The sequence below is a fragment of the Varanus komodoensis genome, unplaced genomic scaffold (assembly GCF_004798865.1).
Source record: "Varanus komodoensis strain SLA01 unplaced genomic scaffold, ASM479886v1 scaffold9, whole genome shotgun sequence".
Lineage (NCBI taxonomy): Eukaryota > Metazoa > Chordata > Lepidosauria > Squamata > Varanidae > Varanus > Varanus komodoensis.
Genome location: NW_025336598.1, coordinates 2,752,168 through 2,778,226, shown reverse-complemented (window position 1 = coordinate 2,778,226; position 26,059 = coordinate 2,752,168). Strand labels below are relative to the sequence as shown.

The following is a 26,059-nucleotide window of genomic DNA, read 5'->3' as shown; positions in this document are numbered from 1 at the left end:
TTAACTGTTGTTCTTCGAGTGGCCATCTGTGCATTCACACATTATTGGAACTGCGCCTGTGCAGTGCCTGTTGCCGGGAAGATTAAACAGCTTTTAACAGTTTTGGCAGGAACTCTGCACCCTCCCAACTCCTAGTATAAAGGGGCGGAGTGCCCGCCATTTCCCCAGTCAGCTGGAGACCGTCCTTTCGTCCCCAAGTGGAGAGACTCAGAAATGAATTTGACTCATAGAGAAAAAATACTAGCAAGACAGATAAAGAATGGAAGTATACATATAATATGTATACCCAAGACAAAAACATATACACAATATATGTGCATACACATTATCATATTGGGAAAAACAGAGTAAATGAATAAGCTAAACAAATGCCCAGTCACCAACACCAAGTGGGGCCAGTGGGCGGGTTGTGTAAATGCACAGATGGCCACTCGAAGAACAACAGTTACAGGTGAGTAACCTGCCTTTCTTCATTGTGGCCTCTGTGCATCACACATTATGGGTGACTAGTAAGCTTACCACACTCAGAGGTGGGATGGTGTTGTCACTGGAGAACTGAAGTGAGGATAAAGGAGCAGTCCTGTCTGGCCCTGATGTCTAAGCTGTAGTGCCTTGCAAAGGTGGACGGGGTGGACCACGTAGCCGCTCTGCAGATGTCTTGTAGGGGAATCCATGCTGGGAGAGCTGAGAAAGAAGCAACAGCTCTGGTGGAATGTCCCCTTGGAGAACAAGGCAGGTCCAAGTTGGAAAGACGATAGGCTAGTTGAATTGTCTTTGAAAGTCTCTGAGAACTGACTGGGAGGCCCCTGTCATGTACAGAGCATTTGATGAAGAGTTGCTTAGACTTTCTGAATGATTTGGTCCAACATTGATAGAAAGCTAGGCATCGACGAACAAGTAGAGTATATACAGGAATCGTTTGATTGGTATCCATGGAGCCAGATAAAAGGCTGGCAGAACAATGTCTTGGTTCAGATGAAAAGAAGTTGCAACTTTAGGCAGGAAACATGGATTGGTGCGAAAAATGCCTTTTCCTTATGAAAATTAAGGTATGGAGGATCGATGCGGAGAGCACACAGTGCACTGGCTCTTCCAGCCAAAGTAACCGCTACTAAGAAGGCAGTTTTCCACAAGAGGAGATGAAGGTCAGTGTAGCCAGTGGCTCAAAAGGGGGTTTGATAAGAGCTTGAAGAACAACAGAGAGGCTCCAAGTTGGGACTACTGTTTGGGTTGGTGGGTGGAGATTTTGCAGATCCCGGAGAATTCAATGGACAAGATAATGAGAGAAAACAGTTGAGTCTCTGATGCATCCTCTAAAATGTGAGATAGCAGCAATGTACACCTCAACAGAGGATGGTTTAAGAACTCCTTGGTGAAGTGAGAGTAAAAAGTGTAGGATATTGTCAATATGGTGGCTGATTGAGAATGGAAATGATGTTAAGTAGCAAACGAAGTGGAGCGTTTCCATTTGGCACTATAGGAACGATGTGTGGCCGGTCATAGTGCAGACTGGAGAATAAACTGAATGTCAGGATGAAAATTCATCGGATTCAAGGAAGGCATAGGTACTGATGAAGGTGGAGGCAATACAGGTGCAGAGAAAGACAGTGCTGAGGACGTAGGCAGAGAGAATGACATCAAGCCCGAGGGCAAGAGATGAGATGAATCTGAGGAAAATGTCGGTCCCGAAGTAGAAGAGAGTGTCAATGGCCAAGCCAAGCTGTGAAGTTCAGGGACCGTAGATCTGGATGTTGAATGGCACTGTGTTGTTGAGTGAGAAGATGAGGAACTTGAGGTAAGTGGAAGAAATGGTTGCAAGATAGTTGGAGAAGAGTGGGAAACCAAGGCTGTCAGGGCCACCATGGAGTGACAAGAATTCTGCAAGCAGCATCCTGGTGAATCTTGACAATCATCTTTGCTATTAATGGTATTGGCAGGAAGGTGCAGAAGAGTTTGTTCTCCCACGATACCTTGAGGGCACCCCCCATCAAGTCCATTCCTATTCCCGCTCAGGAACAATACATTGGGCAGACAGTGTTGTTGCAGGTCGCAATCAAGCCTATGTCAGGTGTGCCCCAATACCGGAACAGGCAAAGGCAGATCTATTGATCCAGTTCCCACTCATGATTCGACGACATATATCTGCTCAGGGTATTGGCTTCTTTGTTGTCAGTACCCGCAAGATGTACAGCATGTAGAACTATTTTGTGCAAGACGTACTAGTTCCATATGTGAATGGTGAGATTCGCTAGCAGCATCGACGTCGTGCTTCCTTGTTTATACAGATAAAAAACAGTCATCATAATGTCAGACACAACGTGGATCATATGACCCTGGAAGATGGGTTGAAAGAAGCAGAGCACTTTGAAGACTGCTAGCAATTCGAGGAAATTGATGTGTCTGGTAGACTCGTGACTGTGCCAGGTGCCCTGGGTGAGAAGGGACATACAATGGGCCTCCCATTCAGTCAGGGAAATGTCGGCATAGATGGTAATCATCGGGTGAGACAGACGGAATAAGACTCCACAGAAAAGATTGGAATTGATCATCTACCAATATAGGGTGCAGAGAACTGTGCACAGGGGTCGGAGCACTAGGCTGGGTCGATCGCGGTCCAGGTGGAAAATGTGATTGAACCAAAGCTGTAAAGGTCTCATTTGCAATCTTGCGTCTGGAACCACCACCACCGTGGACGCCATATGTCCGAGTATTTGTTGAATGGAGTGTACAGAAGTGTCCTGACTTGTAATGATGTTCCGGATGGAGGAAATCAATCTCTCTTGTCGGTCCTGAGTTAGGAAGGCTTGAGTGCGTATCGAGTCCAGATGTGCTCTGATTAAGTCAATAACCTGAGAAGGAACAGGACAAGAGACAACAGGAACAAGACACGATTTTTCAGTATTAATGCATAGTCCCAAACTATCCAGGAGGGAGCAGGTTGTATGAATGGAGGCTAAGAGCTTGCCCTTAGAAGAGGAAACTACAAGCCAATTGTCCAAGAAAGGGTAAACGTGGATACTCTGAAGGCAAAGGTGGGCACAAATGGGAGCCATGCACTCTGTGGATATTTGTGGAGCAGTAGCAAGGGCGAAGGGGAGCACATTCTACCTGAAGATGTTGGAACTGACAGTGAATGGAAGGAGGCGCCTATGAGCAGGATGGATGGTAATATGAAAATAGGCATCCTTTTAGTCCAAGGATGCGAACCAATCTTCTCTCCTGAGCAATGGAGGAATGTTCTGAAGTGTAGTCTTTCAGAATTTTTTGGGTTTAATGAATTTATTGATGCCACGTAAGTCCAATACTGGGTGTAGTCCACCATCACACTTTGATATGGTAAAGTACTTAGGAGTAGAAACCATGCAGTCCTTCAAAGCAGCTAACTTGACGAACTGCACCCTTATGAAGCAACTGAGATACCTCATCCCGAAGTGTCGGGGAGGCTGCCGTATAATGGATTGCTCCAACTGGTAGAACAGTCTCAAACGCGATTTTGTATCTGTGCTCTACAATGGCAAGAACCCACTTCTCAGATGTGATGAACTCCCAGATGGGGAATTGACTTTGTAGTCAATTCCCAAAAGGAAGAGGGGAAGGTGGGTTGGAGGTAAGAGGAGAGGTTTGCACATGTCCTCAGTGAGGGGTTTGTCAGTGTCACGCCAGCGCCTGGGCTGTTGGAATCGAGGCGCATTCTGCCAACAGTTGCATTGCTGCCTTTGACCTTACTGCTGGCGCCCAAAAGGGTATGGTGGTTGGTAAGGCTGGTAGCAGCATTGAGATCTGCCCCAAGGCCATTTACATCTCTGTTGGGATGGAGTCTCCATACGTTGCACCGTAAGATGGGTCTTCTGGATGTTTTCCAGCTTGTCACCCGTTCTCACATTAAACAGGCTAAAACCGTTGAATGGCATGTTCCCTACACACTGCTTGGTTTCCTGAGGAAGATTCCCAGATATTAACCAGGCATGTCTGCGAAGTGTGATGGCACTGACGAGACCTTGAGAATCACAAACAACATGGTGTTTCACTGTGTTAAGTTGTTGCCAAGAGCTGCATCACCTCCCCGATGAATAGACGGGCCAGTTCTTTTTGTTGGTCCAGGAAGAATGCAGTGAGGGACTCAACCTTCTGCCAGAGAAAGAATTGATAACGGGCCACGGTGGCCTCATAGTTAAAGTTGTGAAGACCAAGTTCCATGGTGGCATAGATGCAGTGAGACAGCATGTCGATTTTCCCACCCTCTTTATCCACTGGAGTGGAATGCTTCTTATTTTGATGTTCCTGAGAAAATCTGATGACAATCGAATTCAGTTGCAGGTGTTTCAACAGGAAAGGGATATCCCGTTCCTGAACTTTGTACATCTCTTCAAGGAGTCTGGAGGTAGAATGAGGATGGTTAGGCAGCTTCCAGATATCAGTCATTGCCTGCTTGAGGGTAGTAATTAACGGCAGGGCAATAGATGAGGAGTCTTCCTTATGGACGATGTCAAAGATATTGTCCTGGCTCGGATCAATACATTGCTGAATGTCAATCTCCAGAGACTTGGACATGCGGGAGAGTAACTCAAAGAATGTTCCCTGAGAATCACCCGAAGACCCAGGGCCCTGGGTAGAGATGACCACATATGCAGATGTCAACACCTCTTTAGAATCGTCTGAGTCCAAATCCAAAATGTAGGGTGGACTAGAAGAGGAGTCTCCAGAAGACATAGAGGGGTCAGCGAGAGCTGCAGATGTCAAGAGTGCATCTCTCGACATGTTGTGGTGTAGAGTGGTGAAGACATGGTATCGGACGCAGGTAGTACCCTTACGGGGGATAGTAGTCCCATGGATAAGTTTGATCCAAGTGATCGGGATCGAATTCCCCATAAGGAAGGGGAACCCAATGCTGTGATGGCTGAGGAGCCGAAGGTGGAGACGGTAAGAACGAGGGGTGTTGAGGCACCCTTGGAGATCCCTCCGGAGATAAATGAACCGCAGGCATAGGTGTTGGAGGTCTAACAAGCAGGTCGAGTTCCGGTCAAGGAGAAGATTCACGGATCTCTCCATCGGACATAGAGCCTCTTACCGTGGCATCTGGACTGAAGTGAGGCTAAGTCGTAACCCTTGGAGGTGATGATGGAGGGGTCACCTGCATCAAGGACTGATGGCCCAAGGATTCAATCGGGACCAAGTTTGGGACCAAGGTCAGGATGGAGGTTGGCACCGAGCATGGCGGCTTGTCATGTTTCTTATGCCGATGCTCGGGCTTATCGTGCTTGTCCTTTTTGGATCGTTTGGACTTTGAGAAGTCATCAGATCCTATATGCTTCCTCTTCTCCTTCTGCTTAGAGGAGTGCTTTCCATCCTTGGCAATCGAACCACCTTCAGATGGTTTAGCGGATGAGGATTTAGATGGTCCCACAGCTGCAGAGGAGCTGACCTCAGCCGAGACCTGCTTCATGGCGACCAGGGCTTGGTCCCATAATATCTTGTGCAGCTTGTTCTCGTGGTTCTTCTGTGCCTGTCTTGTGAAAGACTGGCAATAGCCACACTTATCATTCCTGTGGCCTTCCTCAAGACAGAGGAGGCACAGGTCATGAGGATCAGTGGGGGCCATTTTAGCCCCACACTGGGAGCACTTATGAAAAGCCGCCCGCTGCAACATCGAGAGAATAAGAAGAGGACACAGTGGGCATATAACTGGAAGAAGAAGAGTAAAGAAGGCTTTTAAAATATATTTTTATAGTTTTGAAGGGGGAGGGGGAAGGGGGTTAGAAAAAGCAACAGAAAGTAATAAGAACGGGGTGAACTGGGACAGAATAACTGTATGCGAAAAAGCAGAATGAACACAAAAAGGAGTTCCTTAACCAGATCTAGCAGAACAGCAACAGCAAAAAGATCCCAAGGCACTGCAAACGGTGGTCGCAAGCAGACTGGGGAAAGGGCAGGCACTCCACCCCTTTATACTAGGAAGGGGGAGGGTGCGGAGTTCCCACCAAAACCTTTAAAAGCTGTTTAATCTTCTGGCGACAGGCACTGAGCAGGTGCAGCACCCATAATGTGTAATGCACAGAGACCACGATGAAGAACATTCATTTCTTCATGGATATATTCAAGTCTCAATCTCTCACTTCATGTCAGGAGTACTGAATTTGAACAGGCCTATAAGCCAAATCCAGCCTGCTTGAAATCTCCATCTGGTTCTTTGGGTTTCCCAGAGAACAGTGCTTCCTTCATCTGCTCCCCCCTTTTTCCACAACTGATGGTTTCCCAGCATTGTAGAACACTGAACACCATCTTTTAATGCTTGGTTATTGGCAGCAAACCTAAATGTGGCCCCCATGAGTGTCTCCAAAACTGAACTTGCTTCTAAGGTTGAAGTAGATTCAACACCTTGCTTTAAATGGTAACTAAAATATAGGGATACTTCTATTTGGATTTCTCTCTTTCCAACTTCTTAGAAAAACAGCCTCTGGCTTTATAATGTACAGTTCAGATTTTTAAGCCACTCACCAATTATCTGGTGGACATTTGTAGCCTTCAGACCCATGAGGTCAGGTAACTGGTCGATGATGATCTCCCTTTCTGCTGTCCGTTTATGGACTCGCTCAATGCTTCGCCTTTGCCAGTCTGTCCAATAAATATAGTCCCCCAATAGCGTGAAACCAAAAATGTGAGGCAACTTGTCCTCCACAAGGACTTTCCTACTTGTTCCATCGGTGTTCATGACCTTAATAGGTACAAAAACACACCATGAATACATGAGATGGGCTTCAGTGAAAGAATGCAACTTCTTTATCTACAAAAGCAGGTTACTTACCAGTAACTGTCATTCTTCAAATGTTCTTCTGTGTACTCATACATGTGGGCACTGCCACACAGTGCAAGGCCTGGGTCAGAGGGACACTCCCAAAACTAAGTGTCATGGAGTGGGCAGGAGCTCCCCTACCCTTCTGGGGCCTTGGATAAGAAGGCGGGGGGGGGGGCAGCTCCTGGCCACTTCCTCAGTTGTCTTGGAGACCACAATGCTTCCAGGTGGCCAAACAGGGGGTGCAAGGTAGGGAGAAGTGGGCATGACTATCTGATGACAATCAGCAGGGCAGAGGGCAGGTTGTGTGAATGCACAGATGACCACACAAGAACATTTACAGGTAAGCAACCTGCCTTTCTTCTTCATAGTCAATGTCCATCACACATGTGGGCAACTAGTAAGCCTATCCTTCAGGAGGAGCTGTCGTCATTGCAAGACAACTGAGAGGACTACCCATCCGAAACTGCATTCCTGTCTTGCATGTATGTTGAGCCTGTAGTGCTGGACAAAGGTTGATGATATGAACCACGTGGTGGCTTTGCAGATGTTGTGGAGAGGGATTCCAACCAGGGAAGCAGCACTTGTAGCCTGTGTTCACATGAAGTGTGCACAAGGGCATGTGGGAAGGCCAAGCCCTGCCATCTTGTAGGAAAGAGAGATGGTTCTGATATCCACTTGGAAAGTCTCTGGGGTGAGATGGCATTCCTCTTGGTCTGGCCATTGTAGCAGATGAAAAGACGGTTTGTGCAGTGGAGCTATTCTGTGTGCAATTTGTAGAAGGAAAGGGCTCTGCAGACGTTCAGACAGTGGAACAATGCCACTACAGTGAGTGGATGGGCTCAGGAAGAAGGCTGGGACAACAATGTCTGGGTTCATGTGGAAGATGGAGGTGACTGAGCCAGAACTGCAGGATTGTGCAGAGAACGACCTTGTCCTTGTGGAAGATGAGGTATGGGGCGTCGACCCTAAGACTGGTCAGTTCACTTGTGCACTAAGCTGAGGTGACCACAACAGGAAATGCTGTTAGGGTCATGAAGGGGAGGTCCTTGTGAATGTTGAGAAAATGGGAGTGTGGCCTCAATCAGGGTGGTGGGATTGTGGAGGAAGGCAGGAAGAAACATGTCCTGGTTGGAATGGAAAGGTCACCTTAGGAGCAGAGTGGGTCTGGGTGTAGGATGATCTTGTTCCTGTGCAATGTGGTAACGGGAACATTGATTTGAAGAGTAGCTAGTTCGCTAGCACGGTGGGCAGATGTGATGGCCACAAGGAACACAGTCTTCCAGCAGAGAAGGCAGAGGTCTAATGTAGCCATGGGTTAGAAGAGGCTCTTGATGAGGGATTATAGAACCACAGAGGGACTGCAAGAAGGAGTGCAGGCCTGGATTGGGGGGGTGGGGGAGGTGAGGTTGCAAAGGTCCCTGAGAAAGTGGTGTGCCAGGGGGTGTGCAAAGAGATCCCTGAGAAAGTGGTGTGCCAGGGGGTGTGCAAAGATATCCCTTGCATGGAGGGTGGAAGTGCGAAATGGCTGCTAGATGAACCCTTAGGAAAGAGAGGCTGGTGCCCGCAAGGAAGGAGGTCTGTATGTAGGCTAGGATGTGCTCAATGGTAACAGAAGAGGAGTTAAGGCCCTGGGTTCTAGTGGAAGTGACAAGGGCTTTTTTCACCAGATAGGACCTGCAGGTGGAGGACTTGAATGCAGCCTAGAGAATGTAGGTGACTGCTGGGGTAATGGAGCTGTAACGGTCTGTTAGATTGTGATCCTCCAAGCCGTCAGATAGAGGGTCCTGATATCAGGATATAGCACCCTGCCCCCTTCCTGGGACAGGAGGTTGTGCTGTAGAGGGAGCTGGAGGAATATATGCTTGGATAGGTGGAGGAGGAGCAGGAGGAGAAGGAGCCAAGGCTGTCTTGGCCACCAGGGGGTCATCAGAATGCAGCTAGTCATATTCCTCTGAGCCTTAGTCGCTACTGTGGTGATCAGGGCAAAGGAGGGAAGGCATAGAACAACACTCTTTCCCATTTCAGGATAAAGAGGTCTCCCATGGATCCCTTGACCTGTCCCACCCTGGAGCAGAAGAGATTGCATGTTTCATTCTGGGGGTGGTGAAGCAATCCACCTCAGGATGCCCCTGTTTCTCGCAGTGTTTGCTAAATATGCAGGCTTCCAGTTCCCACTCATGTGGAGTGGAGGAGGATTGACTCAGAGAATCCACCAGGGTGTTTAGGTGATCTGCAATGTCGAAGGCAGTGATAGTGATGCCCCTCTCAATGCACCAGTCCTAGATGGCAGATGTGAGGGCTGAAAGACGGGCAGAGTGGTAGAACCTCCTGCACCCACCTTTTTTGTTCAGATAGTACATGACAGTGGTGTTGTCTGTAGCCATCTGAATGTGGCACCCTCTCAAAATGCCCTGGAAGGAAGTGAGGACATCGCAAACTGCTAGCATTTCCAGCAGAGTGATGTGGAGACCAACCGCATCTGGCTCTCAGTAGCCCTGGGCACACATGTCTATGCAGTGAGAGTCCCAGCCTGTTTGAAGCATCTGTTGTGATGGTGGTGGAGGGCTATAGGAGGAAGAAGGGCATGCCGGTGGTGAGGTTGGTGGTGGTGCCCCACCAGCAGTGGTCAGGACTGCCACTGGAGTGGTGACAGGAGGGTGGTATGGGAATCTTCATCCACTGTGAAGGCTTCCATGAACCATACTTGGAGGGACCTCATATGAAGGCATGTGAGCTGGAGCACTGAGCCTGTGTCAGTCATGAGGCCCAGCAGCCTTTGGATGGTGCAATGGAGTGTGCTGTGATCCTGATGAACATGACCAATGAGATGAGAGTCTCTGCCTGTGGTTGTAGAAGGAAAGCCTTGGCATGGATAGAGTCCAGGCAAACCCCTATGAAGAGAATGGACTGTATGGGAGGAAAGAACAGATTTGGCATGGTTTGTGAGAAGTTCCAGGTCCTGCAGAAAGCAACAAGTGGTATGCAGCCTGCACAGGAGGTCCTCCCTAGAGGGGGCTGCTAGGAGCCAGTCATTCAAGTAGGGGATTATCTGGACGCCCTGGAGCCTATCAGCATAGAACACCACCACGTGTTCTGTGAAGATGCAGAGTGGGGAGCCTGGCCGAAAGGGAGGACAGAGAATTGGAAGTCTTCCTGACCTAATTGAAAGTGTAGGAAATGTCTGTGATTCAGATGAATAGTGACATGGAAGTAGGCATCCTTCAGGTCGATGGAGGTGAACCGGTTGAGTAGGGGAAGGATGTCTTGAAGTGTTACCATTCCGAATCTCTTGGGGGTGAAAAACTTGTGGACACCTCTTAGATCCAGGATTGACCTAGGCTTCCATCATGCTTAGGCTAAGTTATCTGGAGAAGAAGCCTTTGCGTGTCCCAAGTGGAGATGTGCTCCATTGCCCCTTTGGCTGGAAGGGCCTGAACTTCCACTGTGAGGGTGGGAGAGGGTGGCGTAGTTTTAACATGGCCTAGGGATGGAAGAACATCTTCCGGAAGAAATTCTATCCTGTATCCCTGTGGATGAAGGAGAGAACCTAAGAATCAAAAGTGATGTTCTGCCAAGCTGGGAGGATCTCAGCCAGGTAGAATGTGAAGTTGGGTGGTGGTGGTGGTGCTGGACTGGGGCTGCTTGGACCAGAGCATCAGTGCCTGTGCCTGGTGTCTTGACACTTAGGTGGAAGCTGTTGGCGGGGCTGAGAGTCCAGTTTTCTGTTGGCAGGTAGAACTCAAGGGCATGTGCCACACTCAGGAAAGCAGCAATGGTTGGGGGCTGCAGGACTTTCCTGCCACCTTCTTTGCTGTTCTGCCCAGGCCCCATACATTTGGCAGTGGCACATGCCTTGTGGGGGGAGTCCATATTTCCATCAGTACGGGCATTAAAAAATCCTTCCCTGCCAAAGGGCAGGTCCCCAGTGTGGGCCCTTGTCTATGGGGGGAGAAAGGCAGAGCAGAGCCATGTATGGTGGCACAGGGCTATGGCACTCGTCATAGTTTTGCTGTCGCAGTTGGCATGATGTCAAGCTGCCTCAAGGTAGAACCTGAAGATGTTTTCTTCTGTGTGAATAAGGTGGACAGCATCACGGAGGCAATCTGGTATTTCTGCCATAACTCCCATCTTTTCCCAGAGGAAAAGCTAGTACCAGGCTATAGTTGCCTCATACTTGGTGACCCGGAAGTCAAGGGCGGCAGGTGCGTAAACCTCCTTGACCATTGCATCCAAGTGGCATCCCTCCTTGTCCACAGGAGTGGGCTGATCCCTCTGAGGTGTTTCTTGCATAGACTCCACAATGATGGAGTAGGGTTTGGGGTGCTGGAGTAAGAAACATAATGCCTTGATAGTCAGCTTGTTAGGCAGAGTCAATCCTGTGTGAGGTGCCCAAGGGGCCAGCAGGGGCTTTCCAGGACAGCTGGGCTGCGAAGCAGCACAAGCAATGTGGTGATGGACAATGGAGCAGTATCCCCTGGGGCCAAGGCATCATCGAATGGATCAGCCTTGGGCTTGGATGGATGAGATGCCTGAATGCCTAGATCCTCAGCCATACAGAGGATAAGGTTGGAAAAAAGCACCCCCACTTCCAGGTGATAGGGAGGGGCCCTGATCTAGGGCCTGCACATACTGGGAATGAGCGGAGGGCGGGGACTGCACCAGGTCACAGGAAAGGCTCTGACTGGATACCTGGGAAGGAGAATGGTGATGGCGGCAGCTCCAGTGAGAGATCTGGTAAGCATGGTGAGGAGGCGCAGGGCTGTTAGAGTGATGGTGCTGGTGAGCGGGCCTGCTGTAGGCCTCCCCCATGAGGGTCCTGAGGCAGATTCCCTGCTGGGCCAGTGGTGTCGGGAGACCTGGTTCCAGCCATGTAGTCAGGTGTCACACGGTTTCCCGTTGTGGGGAAGCATGATGGCCGGGGAAGCTTCAACCGCTGTGTGGTGATGATACCACCTGCAGGCCCTCTACCAGCGGCCTGGCTCCTCAGTGCGCTACATGGGCTCAGCACGATCCCATGCATTTGCTCTGCCAAGTGTCCAGAGCACCTACAGGGTGGCAACAGCAGTTATCCTTGGAGGAAGTTGGGCTTTCAGAGAAGGCAAGGCTCCATTCCTCGCAGCACTTGCAGTATAATTAGAGGGGGCCTAGGTGAGGCGTAGGATTCTGAGGAGCCAGAGTCAGTGTTGACTGGCTGCATGTGACAGAGCAGGAGGCAGCCAGGGACTATGAAAAAGTGTCAATCCAGTCTGGCAGGAGTGAGGGCAAGTGTTCTGGGCAACCCCTGGGTGATATGGCACTGCCCATGAGAAACAATCTCAGTGACGGGTCCCTCGAAGATGGGGAGGAATACGCAGCAGTCTGTTCCTTCAGACGGCATGGACAGCAGGCCACATGCTGGCTCAGATATTTGGCTCCTGACTGAGGACAATACATGTGCCTCTGAGGGATCCTGGCCAGGACCACAGGGATTTCATCCAGAGGGGCCCTTGGGTCTGGTGTTCGCAAGCAGTCTCGAGAGGACTCCGTGGCTGAGGTGGGGATACTTTGTGGTGTGGTGCTTCTTCCTCCTGGAAGCTGCCCTAGTTTCTAAAGGCCCCTCTCCCAGTAAGGAAGGTCTTCTCATTGAGGTCTTCTTGGTCGACCTCGACGTTCCCTCGGTGGGAGGCTTGTCGGGCTTCAAAGGGTCGATGGAGGTTAGGGCTTTCTGCCAGAGCACAAACAGGAAACAGGTAGCCCTCTGCTTACATGCTTCTTTTTATAAACACTCGGCAGAGGGAGCAAGTCTCAATAACATGCCTCTCTCTGAGACAGAGGAGGCACTTGGAATGGCCAAGTGCCAGCGGCAGAATGCCAGGTCAGCCATGAAAAGGGAGATGGAGTACACATGGGGCACAAATGCAGAGAAAGCAGGCCTGGCCTCTTTGAGTAGGGGAAGGTAGGCGAGAAAAGGCAATGAGACAGTGGCAGTAGCCTCGCCTCAGATCAGAGGATGCAAAGATGCAGTATAGGAAAAAAATATAAAAGGAAAGTGTTTTGTTTTGTTTTTAAAGGAAAGAGAGAGAGAAATAGAGAGGAAAAGAAAAAGATATAAGCAGGTAAGAGTGGAAGGTCCAATCAGGGAAGCAATTTCAAGCACAGTCAGAAGAAACCTGAGGGACTGAGTAGTAGTCCCCCACCCTTATCCTGCTGGATAGGGGCAAGTCCAGGTTCCCGCCCACTCTGTGGTGCCGATCTGTGGAAGTTTTTCTCAGATTCAGGCCTTGCACTCCATGGCAAAGCCCATGTGTGTGATGCACAGAGACCAGGAAGAAGTAGAATGAGAAAGGCAGGTTGCTTACCTGTAACTGTCGTTCTTTGAGTAGTCATCTGTGCATTCACACATTATGGGTACTGCACCTGTGCAGTGCCTGTAGCCAGGAAAGATTCAAAGTTTTAACAGATTTTGGCAGAACTCCGCACCCCTCCCCCACTATGGTATAAAGGGCGGAGAGCCCGCCATTTTCCCCAGTCTAGTGAAGACCATCCAATCGCCCCCTAATGGATGAACAGTCAGTGTCAGGAAACACCAGTGGGTGGAATGAAAGAAAAACATACTAACAGAATGAGAATAATACATTCAGTGGTTGTATAGAAGGCAAACGCCATTGAAAACCCAGTTACCGACACCAAATGGGGCCCATGGGTGGGTTGTGAATGCACAGATGACCACTTGAAGAACGTCAGTTACAGGTAAGCAACCTGACTTTCTTCATTGTGGCCTCTGTGCATCACACATTATGGGTGACTAGTAAGCTTACCAAACCCAGAGGTGGGACAGTGTCATCAGTGAAGAACTGAAGAAAGGACGGCACGACGGAAGAAGCAGTCCTGTCTGGCATGGACATCGAGTCTATAGTGTCTAGTAAATGTGCAAGGAGTCATCCAGGTTGCTGCCTTGCAGACGTCAGGCAACAGAATGCCAGCAGAAAAAGCTGAAGAGGCTGCCACTGCTCTAGTAGAATGACCCTTGGGTATGACAGGGAATTCTAGCTGCGACAGATCATATACCAATTCAATGGTCTGGACAATCCATCTGGAGAGCCTTTGGGAGGAAACAGCCGAGCCTTTCTCATGGTCTGAGTATTTAATGAAAAAACATTTGTGGTTTTTCTGAAGTTCTCCACATGGGATCAATAGACAATCAGGAAGCACCTTACATCGAGCGTATCGAGAGATCATTCTATCAGTGTCGAGGGCGAGGGGAAGAAGGCTGGCAGGACAATAACATGATTGATGTGAAAATGTGTAGCAACTTTAGGAAGGAAGGCAGGATTAGTCTGGAGAACAACCTTCTTCTTATGAAAGTTGAGGTAAGGAGAGTCAATACGAAGAGCACAGAGCTCACTCGCCCTCCTAGCCGAAGTGATGGCAACAAGAAAGGCTGTTTTCCAAGACAACAGACGTAACTCAGTGGTAGCCAAAGGTCCAAAAGGAGCGTTAGTAAGAGCCTGCAAAATCACAGAGAGATTCCACGTTAGTACCACGGAACAAACTGGAGGCTGGAGATTTTATAATCCTTTCAGGAAATGGCGGACGAGAACGTGTGAGAAGATGGAGAAGCCAAAGATGAGACCATGGAAGTGAGAAATCGCGGCAATGTAAACCTTAATAGTGATAGGTTTAAGTCTGTGCTAGTGTAGAGATAACAAGAACAAAATATTGTCAGTTGAGGCTTAGTGTGGCAGAAATTGGTTGGTTGCTGCAAAGCTGGTAAAACATCTCCATTCAGCTTCGTAGGAGCGATGAGTCATAGGTTCTAGAGCAGACTGGAGAATAAATTGTATGTCTGGGTGAAGGATGCTCAAATCTGAAACAGGACCTGGGGGTTCCGTCGGTACCGAAGATCCTGTCGGTACCAAGGATCGTGCAGGAATTGTCAGGTTCGATGAAGTTGTCGGTACTGAGGAAAAGGAAGAAGCGACAATCACGGAATAAGCCAAGTGGTGAGATAAAGAGAGTTGAGATCCAGATGGCAAATCCCACCGTTTTCCTGAGTAAGGAGATGAGGGACCCGTGGGAGACGGAAAAAGGTTTTCTTGGAGAGACTGAGAATGGTGGGAAACTAGGATTGGTGTGGCTACCAAGGGATTATAAGAATTCCCTGGGCTTTGTCTTGAAAAATTTTGGCCAGGGTTTTCCTGATGAGCAGAATCAGAGGAAACACGTAGAAATATGTGTTTGCCCAGTTCACCATCAGAGCATCTCCCAGTGACTCCAGACCGATGCCTGCCCGGAAGCAATCATTCATGCAAATTGCATTGTCCACTGTGGTGAATAGATCTATGTCTGGGGTGCCCTAGTGTTGGAAAATGTGGTTGCAAATCTGTCAGTCCAACTCCCACTAGTGAGTTGTCGACATTCACCTGCTGAGGGCATCTGCTTTGTTGTCTACACTGGTGAGATGAACCGTTAGCGGAGTAATCCCCCTGAGGATTGACCAGTCCTGTATGTGCAGGGGAGGTTGTGACAACAGTAACGATTTTGGGCGGCCCTGCTTGTTGATGTTAAAGACAATCATGACATTGTCCGAGGGTATTCGAACTGCTCGGTCCCGAAGAGTCAACTCGAAAGACCGGAGAACTTTGAAGACTGCTAGAAGCTCTAAATAATTGACGTGCCTGGACTTCTCATGACCATGACAGATGCCTTGAGTACAGAGATTGGCACAATATGCTCCCCACTTCGCAAGAGAGGCATCGGTGTATAAAGTCATCATCAGTTGTGGCTGGTGAAAGGGGACCCCTGTGATGAGGTTGTCTTTGATTGTCCACCAAGTCAGAGTCCGGAGGATGAAAGCAGGTGGGAGCAAGAGACGATTTGGAGTCGTGTTGAGAATGGAAGAGCGTATTGAACCAGAGTTGCAGGGGCTGCATTCGAAGTCTGGCATTGGGCACTACGGTGACTGTGGAAGCCATGTGTCCAAGCAACTTCTGGATGGAAAGCGCAGGAGTAGGACGGCCATTGGAGATGTGATGAATCGACGACCGAAGCTTGTCCATTCAAGCTCATGACAGAAACACTCTGGCTTGGATCGAGTTGAGGCATGTTCTGATGAAGTTGATGACCTATGAGGGAACGAGGCAGGATTTTTCAATATTAATACAGAGTCCAAGTTCATCTAAGAGTCTACACATGGTATTGATGGCCGAAAGCAAACTCTCTCTGGATGAGGAGCCAATCAACCAATCATCCAGGTAGGGGTAAATCTGGACACCCTGTAACCTGAGGTGGGCACAAACAGGGGCCATGCACTTCGTGAAGACTCATGGAGCAGTAGCGAGTCCAAATGGGAGGACTTTATAATCAAAAAAGTCGGAGCCAACAGTAAATCGGAGAAGCCGCCTGTGTGATTGATGGATGCTAATGTGGAAATATGCATCCTTTAAGCCCAGGGAAGCAAACCAATCTTCTCTCCTGAGCAACAGAAGGATATTCTGAAGGGTGGAAATTTCTTAGTCTTGATGAGCTTTTTAACGCCACGTAGAATATAGGGCGTAGACCACCGTCCTGTTTCGGGACTGTAAAATAACTTGAGTAGAAACCGTGGAGCCCATCTGAGAGGGAAAGCTGGCGAATCGCCCCTTTACAAAGTAGGTGGGAGACTTCGTCGTAAAGGACCATTGATGAAGAAGTGCAACAGATCGGTCCCGAAGGGGGCACAGCATCAAACTCGATTTTATATCCCTGCTCGACGATGGAAAGTACCCTTATCAGATGTGATGGACTCCCAAATGGGAAGTCGGTCTTGCAGCCAGTCCCCAAAGGGGAAGGGGGAAGGTGAGTGGAGAGAGAGAAGATCCGCCCGCGCGTCCCATCAACACTGTCGCTTGTCGTTGGTCTGATGGTGACGGTCTTATTGGAAGAAGGCAGGTTACCTTCGGTTCCGTTGTTGCTGAGGCTGGTGAGAGATGTATTGGTAGGGTTGGTACCAATAAGAATGAGACTATGACCACTTATGTCAGTTCTGGTTCGGTATTTCCATCCTCTGGGCAGTGACTTGAGTATTATATATATGCTCGAATTTGTGGTCTGCGCAGGCGTTGAAGAGACCAGACCCATCGAAAGGCATGCCTTCGATGCGCCGCTTCGTCTCATTCGGGAAATTGTAGCCACGCATGCCAGCGTAGAGCGATGGAGATGGCAAGCGCCCAGGAATCGCAATCCACGTGACACCATGCCATACTGAGTTGTTGTATGGCTAGCTGCATGGACTTCTGGATAAATATGCGGGCCAGATTGTGTTGTTGTTCCGGGATGGTCAAAGTGGCAGATTGCAGCCCTTGCATCAAAAAGTACTGGTATCTGGCCATCGTCGCCTCGTACTTAGATAACCGCAAGCCCAGTCCCATCACAGCATATATACGATGCAACATCAGGTCTATCTTGTGACCCTCCTTGTCTCTCCGTTATCTCGACCCTGTGACGACTCGACAACTATGGAGTTCGGTTTCGGGTGTTTGAGCAGGAAGGGAATGTCCTGTTCCCTAACCTTATACATGAACTCATAGTGTAAAGTCGTTGGGTGCGGCTATCTCAGAAACTCCCAAGTGTCCATCATAGCCTGGCGAAGAGTTGCTATCAAGGGGATAAAAATAGCGGATGATTGCTCCTTACGAACAATGTCATAGAAGAGCTCCTCATTGGGGTTCACCCGATGTTCAGCTTCTATCTCCAATGACTTTGCAAGGCGAACCATGAGTTCTCCGAATGTGGAGTACGACTCTTCCGGAGACCCAGGTCCCTCAGTCCAAATGATGGCATCAGGAGAGATGGAAGCCTGATCAGAGTCCTCCAAGTCCAAGTCATACTGGTACGGAGGAATGGAGGAGGAGCCAGCCGGAGACGGCGGAGTGCAGCTGCCGAAGTGGAAGGTGCTTCTGACTGGAACAGACGAGGACGATGTCTGCGCACCAAAGGCATGGGGTAGTAGCCATACAGCCGAGAGTACTCCCAAGGATAGCATTGGGACAGGTTGAATCCACCATATGGCATAGGAACCCAGTTCCTAGACGGTTGGCCCGAGGCACACTGGTGGAGACACATGTCGGATGGAGACTGAGGTCTTGTTGATGCCTCTTGCAATGATGGCATCAGAGTAGGCGAGCGTTCCAGTGGATGGCCTGGTTAAAAGCAGGAAGGTGAGTCCCGTATCTCACTCTCCAACATCGAACCGCGAAGTACTGCCTCAGAGTGGTCCAGAGTTGAAGGAGCCAACAATGAGATCCTTTGAGGGGATCCAGGTGGTATAACCTGCATGACAGCTTGGGCAGTCCTACCTGAAGGGGTTGGAAACGAAGTGGCCGTCAGGACCAATGGGGCAGTCGAGCCTGAGTCCCGGCGAGGCTCCTGAGCAAGCTTGCATTGCTTGCTATTGGCCTTGTCAGCTTTAGTCTTCTTAAGACTTTTTCAGAGCTGACAGATCCTCAGGGCCAGTGTGCTTCTGCTTCTCCTATTGTTTTTGGAAGGAGGAATGGAAGGAGTGAGCGGTCTCCTTGGAAGCAGCCCCCTCAGATGGTGAACGAGGGGAGGACACCATAGGCGGGCCTGTAGAAGAGGCCTGAGTGGCAAGCTCATCGGGGGCAATGAGGGCCTGATACCAAAGGATCTTCCTCAGCTGATTTTCTCAGTTCTTCCGAGCTTGCTTAGTGAACAACTGACAGTGGCCACATTTGTCAGTCTGATGCCCCTCTCCGAGACAGAGAAGGCATAGCTTGTGTGGGTCCGTCGGAGACATCTTGGCCACACACTTTGAGCACTTTCAAAGAGCCGCACGCTGAGCCATCAAGAAGAAAGAATGGATAGCGAATGAGAAGAAGAACTATAGAAAAGTAAGTATAAGGATATAAAGATGTAATAATATTTTTTTTGAGGGGAAGGGGGAAAAGGTGGGGAAGAAAAATCTTTCCTAACAGGGAAGGTAAGGGTTTAAACTTGGAAGGGATTTCTTAATAAAAGAGCAACAAGAATCAACAAACAAGAAAAAGATAATATGCAGTACAGTAAGAGAGAGCAACGAACGGCTTGAGACAAAGTGATCGGCGGTCAAAAGAAGACTGGGGAAAATGGCGGGCGCTCCACCCTTTATACCGTAGTGGGAGAGGGGTGCGGAGTTCCCGCCAAAATCTGTTAAAGCTATGAATCTTTCCCGGCTACAGGCACTGCACAGTTGCAGCACCCATCATGTGTGATGCACAGAGACCACAACAAAGAACGTATCTTCTCGCCCTCTTGAACATTTACGCATGGGCATATGGTATGAATCTGACGTATACATGTACACTCAAACTGCAAATGCAATTCTCAGACAGAAAAAGCAAATAATTAAAAGTTTTAAGCTTATGTACACTGGGTTTCAAAATCTAATGACCTATTTTAGCCCCATGCAAGGAGTTTTGGTTGGACAAAAAAAAGGAAAAAACAAAGAACACCACACGAGAGGCAGTGAAAGGCACTTTTAATAAAGTTAAAAGTCTTGATGGGTAAGAAACTTGTTTAATCTTAGTGTCACCAATCATTTTTGCCTGTTTTAAACACTATACTGTTGGATTTCACATTCTGAGGCTACTCCTAAATTCATCAAACAACGATAACAACACAGACTAGAACAGAACAAATGTAGCTTGACTACACTGCATGCTAAACGTTTCTTGCTAGGATGGCTAAGCTTCACACACAGCTTTTCTTCTAGGCAGCTGGATAGTGAAAAAAGCTAATAAGGAGAAAATTGGTGCTGGAGGAGAGCTCTGTGAATACCCTGGGCCTACAGAAAGACAAGTGGGTTCTAATCAAATCAAGCCAGAGCTTTCCCTAGAAGCAAACATGATGAAATTGAGGCCGACATATTTCAGGCACATCATGAGAAGGCAGATTCACAGGAAGATAATCATGTTAAGGAAAGCTGAAAGCAGAAGACAAAAGGGAAGACCACATATAAACTCACAGTCTCCAACCTAAAAGAACTGAATGGAGCTGACCTAGATAGAACATTTTGGAGGGTTTCCATTCATATGGTTGCCATGAGTTGGAAATGACTTGACAACAAATAACAACAAATTGTCGATAAGGAATGGGTGAATGAACTGAGTCTAGAAAAGATAAAGGTCCTTCTGAAGACTAGGCAAGCCAACCCAAGACTGGGAATACAACTTGTTCTGGATGCAGTAACATTTCCTCTAAAGGGTCAGGTATGCAGCTTTGAATCTTATTACTGTAATGTGCCCTATATGGTTACTCTTGAAAAGTGTTCAGAAAAGCAAAACCTGGCAGCTGGATTGCTGTGTGGAATGCATTTTGCACACCTTGTAAGGTTAGCCCTGGTCCTGATGCACCGGCTTCCAATTTTTTTCCATACCCAATTCAAGATGAGAGCTCTTACTGATAAAGTTCTAAATAGTTTAGACCAGGATAGATCAAAGACTGCTTTCATCCATGCAAGCCTGATTGTAGTGATTATCCAGTTACATAGCCCATCACCTAGAATTGTTAGGTGAGCACTTAAGACAGGGCAGTAGTACTCTAATTATGGAACAAATTTCCTAGGAAGGTCTGATACCTGATTATTATGATTCACCATTCAATACCTCCTTGCACTAATGGCTGTAACACCTGCTGTAGCCCCCTGGACTCAGCTCTCCATGCGTGCACTACCATCCTGATTTCTTCAGGTCTTCAGCTCAGAGGCGGCACCTTAAATCTTTGCTTAGACATTTCTCTTTAGTGTCATAATTCCTTGAACTGATAGGACATCCTGGCAGCACTGAGTTTTCAGCCTCTCTGACCTTTGGATAACTGTCACCATGGACATGCTTCTTTCTGACTAGGTGGCCCATTGTGGCTTGCTCACCTGACAATAACAAGCCATGCATGTTGATCAACTCGTACTGGTCACAAAGGCCATTTGAGATGCTCAAGCATCACTAGATGATCATCACAATGACACTGTCAGTTTTTAAGTACATAGCTATGGTGATGCTGGTTTGAAGATGGTATAATAAAGTAGCAACAAACAACAAGTCTGAAGGAGCACTTACGTCCATATATGCCCGCCCACCCCGAGATCAGCAGGAGAGACCCTTCTCCGGGAACCTTCCATGAAGGAAATTAGGAGGGTAGGTGCTCTGAGGAGGGCTTTCTCTGCGGTGGCGCCCAATCTATGGAATGCGCTCCCCAGAGGTCCGCCTGGTGCCGTCGTTATTTGATTTTCGGCGCCAGGTGAAGACCTTTTTATTCAAGCATCATTTTAATTGTTAATGTTATTTTTATTTTAAAGTTTTTTGGCCAGGGCGACTTATTTTATACAGTTATGTGTATTTTATATTGTTATTTATGTATTTTAATTTATTTATTTGTAAGCCACCCCGAGGCTTTGGCAAATGGGGCGGCCTAGAAATTTTCTAAATAAATAAATAAATAAATAAATAAATAATAAAACAAGTCATCTGTGTATAAGAACAGTCTGTCTGTCTCTCTCTCTCTCTCTCTCACACACACACACACAAGGGGGGGGGGAGGATATGCTGTTACTACTGCCATGCACATCATAATGGCTACACCAAATAGAACCAGTATCTTGCAGGGTACAATTATAAAAAAGGTGTACACTAGGATTGATGGTAATATAAAAGTAAGTGCTGTAGAGATTTGCTGTGTCAACCCAGGCTCTGCAGTGCAGTAAAGGAAGAAAAGAGTAGACAATGTCTGTAAAATCAAATACAAGCTGAAGACTTCCATCCTTTCACAGGTGGTGAAATACCTTGACAAAAAAGTAGGCTTTTGATTAAAGGGGATTTTTTCTATCACAACTCTTCAATGTATGTGGGTGTGTGGATGGTGTCTTTGAATTTGGTGGCATAATAATTATTGAAAGCACCCTGAAGTCAGAGTCTGTCAAAAAGTGTAGTAGTCAGGTACGTCTGTATGTGCCAAAGAGGACATTTGGAGTGGTTGGGATATCTGACCCATGTGGATTGTTGGTGTTTATTTTGAAACAATAATCTTGATTGAATGGAAGTATATATAATCTATGGTTAGGGCTGAATCTTGCTGGCATCACACAGATGCTAGGTAATTGCCAATATGAGTGAGGCCTATTTGTAACAGCAGAGGATTGAGTTACCATTCCCATGTTTTCGTCTTGTGGGTGTGAGCCAGTCTCATGCATGGATGCACTGAAGAGTCCTTCTTCATGAACCAGGATGCATTCTAACTTGGATCTAGCTTTTTGCTTTAGCCCTTCTGTTCTAAACTGTGATGTTATAATGATATAATGGCAGCAATAACTTTTAAACTATAACTGGCCATGTGCTGGGCTGTTTTGATTTGCTGGCCCACCAGATACTGAATTTCAACTTTCAACTTGAAATATAATCACCAACTTCTCTACATCTTCTGGAAGACAATCAAAGATGGCTACTATACTTTTCCTTAGTTGTTGGTGATAATCTGCTGTGCAAGACTCATCATTTGCTACATCGAGCATTAGCACTATGGTGGAATAGATTTTATGTCCCATTAATTCCAACCTTTCTCACTTTGGAGACAGAGTTCTTTGAGACTGTCAAGAATTATGTGAATAGGGATCATCTGGTAGATATAGATCTGGCTCAAATAACACACCCTTTTCCATATATTACTCCATAATATATATTCCATATATCAAATAACATCAATTCTATCAGTAGCAGCACCAACCATGTTGACTTCACATCAGCATCGTCATACCAGGACACATCTTACACATTTAAACAACAACTAAAATTTTAAAATCCATAAATTAAAATACCAACCTAAAATTAAGATTTAAAATTTGAATTAAAACTGTCATTTATTAAAATACTCTGAAAAGTATTGCCTGGTGCTAAAATGTGCACAAAGGAAGTACCTGGGGCACATCTCTCAGGAGCCAATTTCACAAATGGGGTGCCATGAGTGAAAAGGCCCTATAACATTGCTTTTACTAGCATACTCCCAAAGTAGGTCCTCTGATGAGGATCTTAGGGTCCAGGTAGGCTTATACGGATGGAGACGTTCCTTTAAATATTCAGATTCTAAACAAAGCAAAGGCTTTATACATTAAAAGGAGTACCTTGAAACTGGGCCAGACTTCAGTTGGCAGTCAATGCAACTGATAGAGGACTGGTGTTAAATGTTTATTATTACCAGTCCTTGGTAGCAATCTGGCTGGTCTATTTTGTACCAATTGTTCTTCCAGGCTGTTTTCAAGGGCAGCTCCAACCAAGAGGATACCAGAGTGTGGACTGCTGTTGTTAGGTTCTATCAGTCCAGATAAGGTTGAAGTTGACAAATTAATTGGAGCTGGTAAAAGGCACTCCTAAACACAGAGCTCACCTGGTATTCTAGGGACAGCACAAGGTCCAGAAGTACCTCCAAGCTGGACCCTGTCATGTAGGGGGAGTGCAACCCATCCAGGAGAGGGCAAATATCCTTCATCTGGACATAAGATCCACCTAACGACAGAACCTCTCTCTTGTTTGGATTAAGTTTCAATTTCTTGGCCCTCATCCAGCCCATCACTCTGGTCAGACACCGGTTTAGAACCATCAGCACCTCACCTTGGTTCAATGAAAAAGAGAGGTAGAGCTGACTGTCATCACATGCTGATAACACTTGTTCAAACCTCCTGATGACTCCCAGCAATTTCATGTAGATATTAAAAAAAACATGGGGGTAAAATAGGGCCAGCAGTTCTCTATGGCATATTGCCATAATGCAGAGCTACACTCTACCAGTGATACCATCTGGAATCATTCAGCCAGGTGGAAGTGGAACCACTACAAAGCAGTGTACCCAACTCCCAACCTGGCCAGCCTATCCAGGATACCATGGCTGGATTGTGTTACATGCCTCGGGGGGGGGGGGGTCCAGGAGAACCAACAGGGACACACTCCCTCTGTCTTCCTCCTGGTAAAGGACATCCCAGAGGGTGACCAAGCAATTTTTGTTTCAAATCCAAGTTTAAAACTAGACGCAGATACTTGATTTCCTCCAAGAGTTTCTGGAGTTGTCCAGCCACCACCCACTTGAGTACCTTGCTCAAAAAGAGAGTACAGGCCACTGGCCTAAAGTTGTTAACATCTTCTGGATACAGGGGATCATCACCTCCTCTTTTAACAGGGGCAGGAACAGTCCTTCTTTCAGAGAGTTCACAATTTTCTGGATCCAGGCATGCATTACTTCCTTGACCTGAATGACCAGACAAGATGGGTGAGGGTCAAGTAAACAGGTGGAAGTGTAGACTTGTCCAGGTGTCTTGTCCATGTCAGGCCACAGTATTTGAAACTTAACCAATAAAATAGGACTAGATTGTACTTTGGATGCCTCTACCCAAGGAACTACATTTAACATGGATTATAATTTGTGGCAAATCTGTGCAATTTTGCCCTTGAAATGTTCTGCAAAACACTCACAGTGGGCTCTGAGAGTTCCACATGATCTTCCTCAGGGCCTACATGGAAAAGGCCATGAACCACTCAGAACAGGCCCACTGGGAGCATTCAGAAGATGCAATGCTGGCAGAGAAGAAGGCTCTCTTTCACTCCCACAGAGAAACGAGCTCCCACAGGGCATCCAGTCAGATTCATCTACCTGTGCTCTACCTGTCTTCCCACTTCCTTCATTGTCCATAGCTTAGTAGTATACCATGTAGCCAAACAGGCGCTGCCTAGGGAAAGGGTGCATTTAGTTGCAATTGTGTCAACTGCCCGGGCCACTTCCCTGTTCCACAGAGCGACCTGGGCTTTGACAGGAGTGTCAACCATATGAACCAGAACCCCGAAACTTCTGGAAGTCATCCAGATCCATATGACCATGACAAAGGGGTTAATGTTATACCTCCAAGCTCCAGTTCACCATCTTCCTGCCCAGTCCAACAAAAAACCAGCTCAAGAGTGTTTGTTCTCATGGGTGGGGTCAGTGATGCGCTTAGGCAGCCCCATGGATGTCATGGCAGCTATGAAGTCCTGAGCTGCCCCTGACAAAGCAGTCTTGCCATAAATACCAGGATCCCCCAGGACAAGCATCCTAAGAGTTCTCAATACCAGGTCAGAGACTACCTCTGACAGCTCAGTTAGGCAGTCCAAATCACAGCAAGGTGGGCAGTCTTCAACCTGTCTGTACTGCCTAACACCAAGACCTGTCTCAGAGTGGACAGGAAGTCTCATGAGACAAAGATCACAACTATAGATTACTGCCACTTCCCTTCCCCACCCCTCAAGACAATGCTGGTGCTGCACAGAATACCCAGGTGGGCCCAGTTGGGAAAGAGTAATGAGAGTAATATCTCCTACCCTTCCCACGAAGATTTTAGTAATACAAGCCAGGTCAGTCCTCTCATCCATAATCATATCATGAATGAGATTATATTTACAAGCAGCAGCACCATACCAGAGGGCAGGTTGACATGGTTACCCTGAATTAATCTGGCTGGGGAAGAAACTAGAAAAGGGAACAGCAAAAAGATATCTGACCCTTCTTCTCCTATGCCAGCCAGTTAAACCCCCGTCATACCTTTCCTAGCCCAATAAAGGTGTCCCATTGCTCCCCAGAGTACTCCAGAGCAATAAGAGAGTCCAGATAGATCACCTGATACGTACTTTATCCCAACATCCAACAGTTCCTATTTCCATTTCCTATTCCATCTATCTCTCATAAACCCTATACCCTCACATCAATTGCTTGATCCTTCAACCTGCTCACACACTACTTCACAACCTCCCTTCACTACTTCATCCACACTACTCAACCTCAGTTCCAATATCCTTAACTACCTACCCCATTCTCACTCAATCTTCTAGCACATGTAATCCCACCTACTATTTTTCCTTCAACCTCATTACCCTTCTCATACACCAAACCCTCTCAATTTCCAAACCCGTCTCCTGCTTAAGTTCCTATTACCTTCCCACATTCCTTTCTTCTATTTTTGCATTACAGCACATGTATTCCAATGTTATGATCACCTGCTTCTTTTAAAGAAAAAAAAGAAAAAAATAACCCACACCCAAGTGTGTCCCAAAAGTGCCCATAACGGGACCTGAATGGGTGATGCCCTTTTGTGACTGCCCTTTGGCAGCTGTCCATAGAGGCACCCAGGTAAAAAAAGGTCCCAACGCAGCCCCCCCCCCCCCGGCCTGGCCCATCTCCTTCTTTGTCCTTGAGCCCACTTCTGGGTTGCAGCAGCCATCTGACAGCCCACCTGGCAAGCCAAGG

At 47.5% G+C, this 26,059-nt stretch overlaps 1 protein-coding gene across 8 annotated transcripts in view; it reads right to left on the bottom strand.

Moving 5' to 3' along the window:
• Positions 1–26,059, bottom strand: part of LRP6 (LDL receptor related protein 6) — a 274,404-nt gene that overhangs the window by 73,902 nt on the left and 174,443 nt on the right. For 6 of the 8 annotated variants that reach the window (XM_044418370.1, XM_044418371.1, XM_044418372.1 and 3 more), the window contains one exon: positions 6,496–6,712. In XM_044418370.1, coding sequence (XP_044274305.1) covers positions 6,496–6,712 — 217 coding nt within the window. Of the gene's footprint in view, positions 1–6,495; positions 6,713–23,879; positions 25,822–26,059 lie in introns of those variants that run through there. The other 2 variants (XM_044418375.1, XM_044418374.1) reach the window with 2 other exon arrangements.